The sequence below is a fragment of the Bombina bombina genome, chromosome 1 (assembly GCF_027579735.1).
Source record: "Bombina bombina isolate aBomBom1 chromosome 1, aBomBom1.pri, whole genome shotgun sequence".
In the NCBI taxonomy this organism is placed as follows: Eukaryota; Metazoa; Chordata; class Amphibia; order Anura; family Bombinatoridae; genus Bombina; species Bombina bombina.
This window is the reverse complement of record NC_069499.1, coordinates 467,042,756-467,057,091: the sequence shown is the minus strand read 5'-3', so window position 1 is coordinate 467,057,091 and position 14,336 is coordinate 467,042,756. Positions and strand designations below refer to the sequence as shown.

The 14,336-nt window shown below is 29.1% G+C and overlaps 3 protein-coding genes across 3 annotated transcripts in view; all 3 read right to left on the bottom strand.

Moving 5' to 3' along the window:
* The window catches only part of HOXD10 (homeobox D10), a 3,105-nt gene extending 2,873 nt beyond the window's left edge, over window positions 1–232 (bottom strand). Inside the window, exon 1 of the mRNA XM_053698481.1 lies at window positions 1–232. This exon is cut by the window's left edge and continues 711 nt beyond it. Within this exon, the coding sequence (XP_053554456.1) occupies window positions 1–31 (31 nt within the window). The 5' untranslated portion in view covers window positions 32–232.
* HOXD3 (homeobox D3) overlaps window positions 1–13,141 on the bottom strand; it is a 63,241-nt gene extending 50,100 nt beyond the window's left edge. Inside the window, exon 1 of the mRNA XM_053698480.1 lies at window positions 13,053–13,141. The gene's annotated coding sequence lies outside the window, so the exon portion shown is untranslated. The remainder of the gene's footprint in view (window positions 1–13,052) is intronic.
* HOXD11 (homeobox D11) lies at window positions 7,253–9,676 on the bottom strand. The gene is made up of 2 exons (XM_053698483.1): window positions 9,026–9,676; window positions 7,253–7,781 (listed from the first exon to the last, which is right to left on the bottom strand). The coding sequence occupies exons 1-2, from the start codon at window positions 9,627–9,629 to the stop codon at window positions 7,549–7,551; spliced, it is 837 nt and encodes a 278-aa protein (XP_053554458.1). The 5' UTR covers window positions 9,630–9,676; the 3' UTR covers window positions 7,253–7,548.
* Window positions 13,142–14,336: the final 1,195 nt, after the last annotated feature.

Sequence of the window (14,336 nt, the reverse complement as noted above, 5' to 3'; positions counted from 1 at the left end):
TTGCAGCAGGAGAGCTGTTTGGAAAGGACATTTTGGGGAGGAATTTGAAGAAGAGAGATTGTGTCCTTTGTAGGCTGACATCTCTAGGAAAACATTCCCTGTGTAATTGTGGATGCCTCTGCACAACCACATGACAACTAAACCAATGAGATTTGAAAGTGGCCTTGAGCAGCTACCTCCCTGCGGGTCACGTGGTGCCCGGCCAGCCGGGGCTGCAGCTCAAATATGGTCAACAGCGACACCTACAAAGTCAATGGGAAAGTGAACTCACTATGTCCTGCTATAGCTGCCTGGCGCACTGCGCTGATTTAAGGTTATTTTTTATACCAACAAGAATATTCACTTTCCATAAAATGACTGAAAGTTATGTCCTTTAGGTTGCTTTAAAAAAGGAATCTCCAATACAGGATGTGTTCGCCCTGTATTTATGTATATTTCTGCTATATCCCAAGAGAAGGGTAATCACAAGAAGAGGATTTAAAATTATTTTTATTCAAATAAAAGAGTCAGCTGCTCTGAAGTCTTTAAGTTCAAGATCCCTGGCAATGAGGAAATTAAACCCTGCAACTATTGTAAGACTTGCCTAGGTGGACTTTAATGTTAACCTATTGTATTTATTTCTTGATTTTTGTTTTTGCTACAAACCTTAAAGTTTTGAATAATATAATTATCTCGAGTATTAATGATCATTTTAAAATTCCAAAATGAATATGCAAAATAAAAATGTGTTTTCCTTTTAAGGATATGGTAAAAGCTCTGCCTCTTGACAAGTTAAAGGCACAAAGGCTAGTGGGATTTATTAAAACATATTAAGAGGAATCAGGAGCGATCAATATTATCTTAATCTACATTCTTTAGCTACTTGGTCATTTTTTTTTTTTTTTTGCTTCTGAGGCTTTTTTTTTAAGAGTTATACCCTGTGTTGCAGCACATGGGTAGATTTTTTATTAACAAATCAATCGAAACTTAGTAAAGAAAAAAAGATTAATAGTTAAAATTTAGCATAATGGCATTCGCATTATGAATTATTGAAAAATATACCATTGATTTTCACCCCACACTGCAACGGAAAAGGGTCATTTTTTTGTTTTAACACAAACTGTCAAACATTGAAAGCAATGCCTTTGTTATCACTTGGGTTTCTAAAAAGCAACAATATTATACATAAAATATTACTTTACATTTTTGGTTATTTACCTTTAAATACACACACACACACACACACACACATATATATATATATATATATACACACACACACACACATATATATATATATATATACACACACACATATATATATATATATATATACACACACACACACACACACACATATATATATATATATATATATATATATAAATATATATATATATATATATATATATATATATATATATATATATATATATATATATATATATATATACGTATTGTGATGCAAAATATGTAAAGTCTGTGTTAAACGTCCTCTAGCAAATAGTTTGAGAATAGTAAAGAATAAAAATAGTATCTTAGAGTTTCCTTTTTGAGCTTCATTAGAGTTAGTTCAGGATTTTTCAAATTCTAATTCATGTTGCTTTTAGGACCCCCTTTAGCTGGCATTTTATTTCCTATGCAGTTAAAACAATAAAACGTCTGGTTCTGTGGCAATGAGACAGACCTTTAATAAAATGAAACCCTCTCGCAGCTGTTCAAATACAACATCATTGTCAGGTTAAGACCCACTGGCGTTTACAACTCCTATTCCAAAGCTTGTGTGCATTGATGTTAAATAGCTTATACTAGACTTTTATAAATGGAACTTGAAGAAGTAGCCCCCCCCCCCCCTAAAGTTGGCTAACTTGCATCCTAAAAACATCTGACATGCAAATTAAATATTAGATTCACAAAATAATCAACATATATAAATTTAAAATAAAATATTTACCCCCCCCCCAACAATAGAAAATAAAGGTTCGCTGGGTAACTCACAAAATACTGCCTAGATTTAATTACTGGTTTATTGTATCAGTCTGTCAATCACAATGGTATTTCAAGAAGAAGAATATATTTGGGCATTTTAATCATTCACTAATTATAAAATTATTTTAATTCACTATCTTACAAATAACTTTGAAACGTTTTCAAATTATATTGTAAGGGAACTACATTTACAAATCGTTAGTACCTTTCTGTAAACCTGCAGAGAATACGGTAACAATAATTTACTAATACGTTTTATCATATTTAAAGTATAAGCAAACCTAATAAATCTAGACTCAAGAATGAACATACACCAAATTTAGCTACTTCCCCCAGGGCAAGAAACGTGACTAATCTCAAATTTAGGAATTAAATATTGAAAAAATGTACTTATGCATTCCGCAGAATGAACAGATAAATTGGAGAGATAAATGGAAACTGAGCCTTTCTTAACACATCTCTTCCAAATAATAAAAATATGAATAACCTTCAAAACAGTTTTATCAAATTTGAACATGATACCCATTACAACTAACCTACTGAATAATGGCATATCATAATAATAATAATTAAACAAACAATATGGCACAATAAACTTATACTAGTAAGCAATCATACAGATATGTTAAATTCTACCACCTCTGTTTTCTATGTAATTGGATTGAGTGTGTTACTGTTTTCCAATGAATGACATGTAATACTAATAATTTGTGTGTGTGTTTGTGTGTGGTGCAAAGCTTATTTCCTGTCTGTAGCTTAGATCAGAACATTTTAACTACTGTCTAACTGTCTAATACCACAACTTATTTAGGCCTTGATAGATAGAAAGATAGAAAGATAGATGGATAGCTAGACATATATATATATATATATATATATATATATATATATATATATATATATATATATATATATATACATATATAGACACACACAAACACAAGAAAATAAAATGTGCACTAAGTATATATATTTGTGTATGTCTCTCTCTCTCTCTCTCTCTCTCTCTCTCTCTCTCTCTCTCTCTCTCTCTCTATATATATATATATATATATATATATATATATATATGTATGTATATACACACACACACACATATATGTATGTATATACACATAAATATATATACTGAGTGCACGTGTTATATTCGTGTGTGTGTTTGTGTGTTTATATTATTGTATGTAGAAGTAAGATAACAAAAATAAAGCTACTATAAAAATAAACAGATACGTTATCAATAAATGAATTCATATATATCTGTATTATTTGTAGACATTATTGTGATCTTTGAAATATGATATGCTAAAATAGTGAAATATGTCTCTCTCTCTCTCTCTCTCTCTCTCTCTCTGTATATATATATATATATATATATATATATATATATATATATATATATATATATATATATATATACAAAATTATATATATATATATATATATATATATATATATATATATATATATATATATATATATATATATATATATATATATATATATATATATATATATATATATAGCGAGAGAGAAAATGTATGCTCGCACATACCCATCAATCTATCGATCTGTCTTATCTATCTACCTATATATCTAAAAAATATACGTATTTACAGATATCTTTATGTCTACACTTTTATATAGATACAAATTCAAACACATTTATATGAACAAAATTATGCGCATGAATAAAATGCTCATAAAAATACACCTATAAGCCATGTGCTAAACACAATAAAGCAACACACAAAGAGATATTTCTAAACACATACGTGTGTATGTGTCAATCTGTCTGTCTATCTTTCTATCTATCTATCTATTTATATCTATATAATCACTAAGCTTGTTGTTATATGTATGGGGATTGTTTCTTCAGTACAAACAGTCAATATATTCAATGACATGCATTTCGATAAATGTTGGAGGGAAAAAAAGGTTGCAATTAATATTACAAACACCCCCTTTATAATACTTAAGCAACAAATAAATAACTTTAAAATCGTAGCCTTAAAAACTGTTTTGGCAGTGTTATAATTAAATATTTGTTAAATAGGTTAAATTTGATATCAGGTTCATTAATCAATACTATTGACATTTATAACACGATTTAAACAAAACAATTAAAACGTGTTTGAAAAAATATTATTTTATTATAGATACATTATTTAAAGTAAACCACCTTAATAAAGAACCTGCAGTTCGCTCAGTAAATGCCATAAGTATGGTTTGTCACTTCAAATAGTTATTTGTAATTACAATGTTAGGAGTATTCCATATCGACTGTTAATAGAACTAATACAATAACTAATATTATATATTATATTTATATTCATTCTCTTTCTTCAGCTTCAATTGTAGTAAACTTTTTTAATTTTGAAATTGTAATTGCAACCTTAGTCCTTCAAACAATAAAACAAGCAAGTTGAAATTCAGATGCTAAATAAAAGACCCTTTGAATTCCACATGCAACAGATAAGTAGTAAATATATAAACTGCTGAATAAAACAGATAAATAACTCATAACTGTTGCATTTAACCTTGTTTGTTTCCTATATAGGTGTGTGTTTGTGTTTATATATATATATATATATATATATATATATATATATATATATATATATATATATATATATATATATATATATATATATATATATATATATATATATATATATATATATATACATATATATATATATATATATATATATATATATGTATATATATATATATATATATATATATATATATGTATATATATATATATATGTGTATATATATATATATATATATATATATGTATATATATATATACACCCATACACTCACATACTTAAATGTATGCGTGAGATGACCATTTCAACACTTCCACATTACAATTACCTAGTTAAAATGCAAAATCTCTGAATCCATCCTTTGTTTCCTTGGGATACACTATCTATATTTATTTATTTTGCTATTGGTATAATAATAAAGTAGGCTAACATTGCTTCTTCAAGATATGTGTCACTGCATTGAACTCTGGTAATTGTAATAACAATGAAATCGGTTGCTTCCAATTAAATGTGCATCTAACTTAGAAAATGCAGTAGCAATTGCCAATGTGTAAGTGTTTAAGTATAGAGGAAAGATAAAAACAAAATCGTGTAGTGTCTTCAGTTCTCAGCTGCCTGAGGCATATCCGTCATAAATACCAAAGGTACAATATGGTGTCTAGGAAAGCAGTTAATTGCAACTTGTATTGGTTGGTGTTATCTATAAATGGTATCAATTGTTTTATAGACCCCTATCATTTTATTATATAAAGTACAGTCATTTTCTTATTTTTATTTTATACTTTGTAATTAAAATTAGATTTGAAAAACTGTTCTATGGATCTTATTCTACAGCTTAGGCAGCCATCTAAAAAATACTGTATTTTGTTTTCAGTACCATGGACTTTTTTATAGGTCGCAAACAAGATACTAGGGACGTGTAACAGGTTTTAAAATATGTATTACTTTAAAAACTCTTCCACAGATTGTTGCTCTGGAAAAAAATCCAGAACTCCTGTGTGACTTGATTACTAATTTATGAAGAAAGCTCATTTTTAGCAAACAGAAAATCATTTCAAGTACGACAGTCGCCCTCTGGTGGCCATTTAAAGCAAAACACCTTACAGTAATGTGAATATTTTTTTATTATTAATTGTGTTTAAAGCCATGTACTTCCATGAAATTTTCATAGACAATCATGTGATTTCATTATATATACATACATCTATTTATATCACGATATATTTATGGCAAAAGTTCCATATTTGAATTATTTATTACACTTCCCAGTTTGTTTAATGATTTCATCATTCATTTCTTGTTATTATTGACATGTGCATTAAAAGCACATTGGAACTCATTCGATTTATCTACAAATGCATTACTTAGTTCCTTTTTTTTACTAACAAATAAAAGTAATATTGTTATACTTTGATCTAATTCAAATGAAAAATATTGTTTTAAATGTCTTATTTTTAATCAACTTATATAAGTTGCCTATTCAACAAATACATTTCTAAAGCAATAACATTCAACGCAAGGGAAATGCATAAATCTTAAATTAATTCAAGTTTTTGTTGTTCTTATCCAAAGTATGATATATTGTTATATTCTAATTTCAGCCTCAGTGTCCAGAATATTTAATGCATATTGGTGGGTGGCAGCGAAGAATAATAATAGCAAAACCTCCGGGCATTTAATTATTCGGGAAGGTGAAGGGTGATGACCTTGACATTTTGGAAGTTCAAAGGCAAATGTTTAGTTTTTGCTCAAATTGAAGCAAATATCTGCTTTTTTTCCTTAACAATATATTTTTTCTTCCTTTGTTCCAAGCTTCCTTTAGTTAGTCTGTTTCTCAGCCGTGTCTAACTCAAAGCTGTGCCAGCATAAAAACGCCCACTAAGTGCCATTGAAAAAAACAGCCCCCTTTCTCACTTCTTGCCTTTATTGCACTTTGCGGAAATCTCTTTTAGCCCACCAGAAGGTGTATAATATAACCCAATTATACTGTTTGGAACCCCTACTTTTATGGTGTTGTCTAGACAGTTCAAGGTTTTGTAAACAGCTCACTGGGTCACACCATATAAAGTGTAAAGAGAAAACTTCACTAAATTCTTCAGTCTACAAAATAAACACAATTCCAGATATCTCACTGTTGATCCTAAAAATCCTGATTAGTTGCTTTGAATGCTGAAAACGCCAAATGCTTCATTTTGACAAGGGTTTTTAATGAAGCATTAGCATATCTATTATATCCTGAATATTAAATATCATATTGACCACCCTAAATAATTTATTTTATGTACTGCAGTCAAATGCTAATACAGCAGCCACATTATGAATATATATGTGTGCTTGACCAGGCCAGATGTAAACAATCTAAATAGTTTTTGTATTCATTGAAAAATAACGTATAAAACGTGTTGACTTGTTAAAAAATAACATTGAAAATTTAATAAATATATACATAAGAGATTATATAATGCAGTAAATAGCTGACAGATATTCAAGGCCAATTTAAACGTTAATTCCATGCAATGTATCAATAATAACACCATTGAACCATAAACAATTATTTTCACAAGAAAACATTTCCCGTGCATTAAACATATATATATATATATATATATATATATATATATATATATATATATATATATATATATATATATATATATATATATATATATATATATATATATATATATATATATATATATATATATATACACACACACTTTAACATATATCGGCATTCATTTATTTAGTTAGTTGTGTACTGTAGTCAAATAAGTCATTGTAGCTCGGAACCAACCTTTGGAGACTAATACTGTATATTCATTGATGTGGATTAAAAAAAAAACACACACCATTGGATGCAATCTGTAAGTGACGTTCCCAAGAGCGTTATCTCCTTACCAAGGAGGCATCCTTCAAAGGTTTAGGAAAAAAAATCCTCTGTTGGAAATTCAAGGTCTATGTTAAACCAAATAACTTAGGCTTCACATTTTCTGTTACCAGTTGTGATGTAAGTTTGAACATTAACTCAAAAAAGTGGATTTCCAGTGAAATATTGAAGTCGATCCCTATTGAGTTTCTTTTCTTTCATCCTTCGATTTTGAAACCATATTTTAACTTGCCGGTCAGTGAGGTTGAGCATCCTGGATAATTGGAGTCTCTTCTCCTTGTTTATGTAAACATTGAAGAAAAATTCCCTTTCCAGCTCTCGAATCTGGTATTTGCTGTAAGGGCATCTCTTTTTCCTCAGTCGTTGGGAAGCTGCCAGATAATTGTAGAAATACATAATTACACTTAATAACATATAATATATATATATAGTAAAATATAATCCGATTTAATGACCTGCGACACCTTGTAAAGTGATATCTACATCAAACACAATCCTAAAGATGTATGTCTGATGAAGGGTTAATGAACCTAAAACGTCACAACATTATTATGTATATGTAAACGTTGTAATATTCGAATAAAATTAAACTGATCTTCAAGTATTTAAGTGCATATCTTTTTGGAAACATATGAATGTGTATGAGTGTATATATAATAATAATAATATATATTTTAAACACACACACGCACATATATCTATATATCTATCTATATATCTATATATCTATCTATATATCTATATATCTATCTATCTATCTATCTATCTATCTATCTATCTATCTATCTATCTATCTATCTATATATATATATATATATATATATATATACACACACACACACAAACATGTGTCTGTTTCTGTATTAATTTGCGTAAATGCACCACGTTTTAATTTTAAACATTTTTAAAAACACGATCACACACATATAATATACACATAGATATATATGTATTTTGCATAATTGATGTTATATATTCGCACAAAATATGTATCTGTGTTTTAGATTAATGCGTAAATTCTTCGATTCGTCTTTTTGAGATATATATATATATATATATATATATATATATATATATATATATATATATATATATATATATATATATATATATATATATATATATATATATATATATTATTGCATGCATTGTGTAAACAAATAAATCTACAGATAAACACACACACACATATATGTATATATATATATATATATATATATATATATATATATATATATATGTATATATATATGTATATATATATATTTATTTATATACATTATATATATATATATATATATATATATATATATATATATATATATACCTATAATATATAAATATATAATATATACATATAGTATATTATACACGCACACAATATAATTGTTAGTCAACTACAAATGTAGAACATTTACAAAGATCTTTCCCACTGTAAATGTATATATTCCACTAAGGACCATCCTCATCTTCTTAAATTAGTTCCCTGTCGTAAACACACTTTACAACGGTAAAGGAACCCTTATAGGATATATAAAAAGACTTGCATGCTTATAAAAATGCACATAAACCAGAGGCTGACAAAGAGCTGGCCTTGCCCCCACTTGGTGCCTACCTGAGCTGTTGCTCTTCTCTGCTGCTGCTGCTGCCTCTCCAGAGGGGGACCCGGGGTGACTGTCATTTGTCACTTTCTTGTCCTGGGCTGAGGGCATCTTGCCGGTGCTGTTTTGAGGTTTCTGGTCAGTCTTAGCCGGCTGCTCATCCATGTCCAGCTGGTAGGAGGCTGTTTGAGTTGAATCATAAAACTGGTCAAAGCCTTGAGGTAGGATCCCATTCCTGCCCACAGAGCTGTAGAAGTTGGAGGATGCACTTGGGGGTGCATGGTGAGTGCACACTGAGTCCGATTTGAATAGCACATCCGTTCTCCTGTTAGTGGTCTGGATGAGGTCCCTGTGCACCACCTCATCACTGGAGTAATACGAGGGGTAGCTGCCTCTGTACTGCCACTTACTGCGGTCTATCCCATACTCCCTGAATGCCACTTCCCTCACAGGTTGCACATGGGTTAAATTGGAGGTATAGGAGAAAGTCATTGGGCAAGAAGAAGACTGAGATAAAAACGAAGATTTCGTTGAAAAATCCGAAGGCGACACGTAATAGGCACAGCCAGGCAGATACATATTTGATGCACTGTTGTTGCAATTATCAAACTCAGTCATGTCTCCCTTTTTGCGATTGCAAGCAACAAGGAGATTTCACTGCATTGAACAAGATCCATCTATTGCTCAAGAGGGCTTGGACAGGATCAACTAAGAAAAAATCGTGAACGTGTGCTGACGTGCAATTCATCTTGATTGATTCTAGTGGTAATTATGTCACGTGATCCGGTGGAGAATGTCCTTATATCTATAAGAGCCCTGCAGAATGAAACATCTCTTACCACAGTGCACAACTCCCACACACAGGCAAAAAGGGGCAACACTTTAATACATTATCAACGATTTGCCCTTTGGAAACATCATTTTTATATGAACTTAAGCTGTTAGATAGAAGGAAAGCGAGAATATGGCTTCTTCATGTAGGGGCATCTAGAGTCAAGCAACTGCTCTCTAATCTATCCTAATTTTTCTTTTCTTATAATAATATAGGAATTTAAAAAATGCGTTTATACTCGAATCAGCCAACAACTACTAAAATTATCTTATGAAAATGAAAATAAAATGCCTTCCCAATAAGCTATTATTTAACGAAGAAAACCCTCACAAACACAGACCCATATCTATCTTTATCTAAATATTAATCTAATTAAAAGTATGTTCAATTACCTACATTTCTGCCTCTGTTCATCTATTCTCTCCCTTTGTCTTTATACACACATACATTTCTATCTATCTATCTATCTATCTATCTATCTATCTATCTATCTCTAATCTATCTATCTATCTATCTATCTATCTATCTATCTATCTATCTATCTATCTATCTATTATCTATAAACACAAACATATATATATATATATATATATATATATATATCCATCTATCAATATATATATATATATATATATATATATATATATATATACACACATGTATATATAGACACAAATACAGACACACTTATGTAACTAACTTCATTTACATAATTAAATATAGTATTTCCATACTGTATTTGTGCATTCAGTCTGAACTCAGTTTTATAAATACACACACACACACATGTGTGTGTGTGTGTGTGTTAGTATAAAGAGAGTATATGACTGTGTGTGTGTGTGTAAATAAAGACACATATGTGTGTATGTATATGTGTGTGTATGTATGTATATGTATGTAAACACTTGAACACATCAAATATATTTACATGTAAAATAATCATACATGATACGAAAACATGCCTCACACAAGATAACGATATAGACAAACATTTTTACTTATATTCCTATGTTTCTGTACGCTCATTTATCATAAAGCGATGTATTAATAACAGGGGGTTAGGTTTGAGGAGCCCAAATATACTGCAGTAAAAATAAGCCACGATAAACTATTTTAGACAAATGCAAATCCAAAATATATTTGACATTCTTAAAAAAACAACAGAAGTTACAAAAACATTTGGACAGTTTTTTTTAATCTTTATCTATTTATTGTATCTATGCAGCATATATTGATTAAGCTTGAATCAAAAGTATGCTTAAATTTAATCTGATTCAACCGTACACCCACACTTTTATTGTGCACAAAAACAAATACGAAAAAATTGTGTTCTCTCTATGTCTCTCTCTCTGAATATATATATATATATCTACATACATACATGTGTGTAATTATATCAATTTATTTATATCTATCTTTCTCTATCTATGTACACACACACACACTATATATATATACTGTGTGTGTGCATATATATATATATATATATAGACATGCAACTATAAATATATATAACTATATATATATATATATGAGAGATACACCGAAATAATATACATGTATATAATGTATTACAATTATGACAAATGCAACATCTTAAATCTCTACGTAAACAAAACACTTATTCAGAAATGATATTACTATATATACACCTATTCTTTAATTACTTTATTTTTTACTTTATTATTGAGAAAATAACAATGCATACTAACAACAATGCTACGCTGCATTATACCAAATATATTTATAAAACATCTAAACACTGATATAATTAATATTAAGGAAAACATATTTGACAGCAAAATAAGCCAGATAAATTGGTCATTTTATTTGAAATTAGAGCTACACAAATTATAGGTATATGTGTGTCTGATGCACATTTATGTGCACACGCAAATCCGTACATACACACATATGTAAACGCTTTCTCGCTCATTTTTCCTCTTAAACACCCATAGCTTTTTTTTGTTTATCTTAAACTGGGTGTAAAGAGAAATCCTTAAAACCGCCAAATTAAATTTAATGGAAATTACATTTGCATTTATGAATTAATTTAAATTAATAAACTTTTTTTCCCTTAAAATGCATTCAAATCCAATGTAGTTATACAAGCAAATAAAACTGAGACCTTAATTTATAAAAGCGAGAACAACAATTACCGAAAGGCTTATTGATGAGCGAGTCAATAAGTGAGCAACTTGTTACAGGAAGTGCTTAATATCTTAAACACTAAAAACTTTCGATTTAGGTCAAAATTTGAAAAAGGCTTTGCTTGAATGATAGGAAATATACAATTATAAACTAAGCATTAACATCAATGTGTGTGTGTATATATATATATATATATATATATATATATATATATATATATATATATATATATATATATATATATATATATATATATATATATATATATATATATATCTGTAACTATCTATCTATCTATCTATCTATCTATCTATCTATCTATCTACATCTATAATGTATATAAACATTAATGCCTATCTAATAATCTATCTATCTATCTATCTATCTATCTATCTATCTATCTATCTGTCTGTCTGTCTGTCTGTCTGTCTATCTATCTATCTATCTATCTATGTATCTATCTACATCTATAATGCATATAAAAATATAAATACACAGATAAAGATATACGCCTATCTATGCTTAATTTTCATATCTACCTATCTATATATCTATCTGTCTGTCTATCTCTATATCTATATCTATGATGTCTATGTGTTTATCCATTTATCTATAATCTATCTATCTATCTATCTATCTATCTATCTATCTATCTATCGCTATATCTAAATCTATAATGTATATAGAATATATATATATATATATATATATATATATATATATATATATATATATATATATATACAGATAAAGATAAATGCCTAATAATCTATCTATCTATATCTCTCTATTTCTATCTATCTATCTATCTATCATCTATCTATCTATCTATCTATCTATATCTATCTATTTATCTATCTATCTATCGAATCTATCTATCTATATTTCTATACCCCTTGCACACAAACATGAACACACACACACACACACATATCTATGCATAGATGGTGCTGAGGATCCTGATTTCTCTGTAATCTTCTAACGAGCAAGCAAATCATTTCAGCTTGCCCAGTACAACAGTGCAATACACACACGTTAAAAGGAAAGGAATACATTACCACTGGAAGTCTTGAAACATCTGCAATCATTTTTCTCATTGAACAGGTATTTAATTCCCAGTGACATTTCCAGGAGCAGCAAGCTCAGATCTTGCTTAAGGTTCTTATTGAGGGGAAAAAACTTTGAAATAGGAATAGAAAATATGTTGTAGTTTGTGCCACCCAAGATAAGACACTAACTTGACCTTAACTTTGTTATGGCGCCCCTAGTATCTGCAGAACGTGAACAGACGCTGTCTGGCAGCTCTCGTAAAAACTGACTGGAGAAGAGATTGTGAGTCATTTCATTTATTGCCACCACAGTTCTGCAAGAAAGCTTCCCCCTTCTTTCTCAGAAAGAAGGTATTTTGTGCTTGTTTAGCTGGCACAGCTACACCATATGTGTGCTTCACCAGGCTAGCAGCTGTATAGTGAGACCAGGACAGTGTTGTACCATTTGCTGCATTGCCTTAAAGTGCTAAGCTATGTAGACAGTCTAGACTATGTTTTGTCTCATTCATATGGGGTTAAATGGCCATATTTGGATAAAAACTATTTCGTTTTGTTTCTATGTATCTATCTTATCTATCTATCTATCTATCTATCTATCTATCTATCTACATTTCTTTCTTTATATCTATCCACCTATCTATTATATATATATTTTTATCTATCTTAACCATGTATCACCTTCATAATCTACAATTTATCTCTACATAACTATTCTCCATGAACAGACACATCCACACACACATACATGTATTTGTGTGTGTATGTATGTATATATGTAGGTATGCGTGTTGTGCATGTGTACACACACACACACACACATATATATATATATATATATATATATATATATATATATATATATATATATATATATATATAGTTTGCATGAATGTTGTAATTGCTAAATCTACGTAGAAAACATTAGATAAAACTTCTGCACATCTTTCATCTATCTATCTACCATATCTATCTATATCTATCATCTATCTATCTATCTATCTATCTATCTATCTATCTATCTATCTATCTAACTATCTAACTATCTATCTATATCTATCTATCTAGCTATCTATGTATCTCTGCGTTTCTCTTTTCAATACAAGATTCCAGCAATAAAAAAATAGTATTATTAAATTTAGAACGCATTAATTAAAAGTGTCAAAAAGCAAACCCGCTTACTATATTTAAACATAACATTACAATTTATGAATAATATTGCTTTTGTCGTGATATCTGCTATTAGTGTTAAGATCAGTATGAATAAAATATTTCCTGCGGCTTTACTAAAAGTGG

What these genes read in the sequence shown, in the direction of transcription:
- HOXD11 (XM_053698483.1), bottom strand. Translation starts at nt 9,629, where the DNA reads ATGACTGAGTTTGATAATTGCAACAACAGTGCATCAAATATGTATCTG. An exon ending in AGAGAAGAGCAACAGCTCAG is followed by an intron (nt 7,782 to 9,025) that starts GTAGGCACCAAG and finishes ATTATCTGGCAG; the next exon opens with CTTCCCAACGACTGAGGAAA.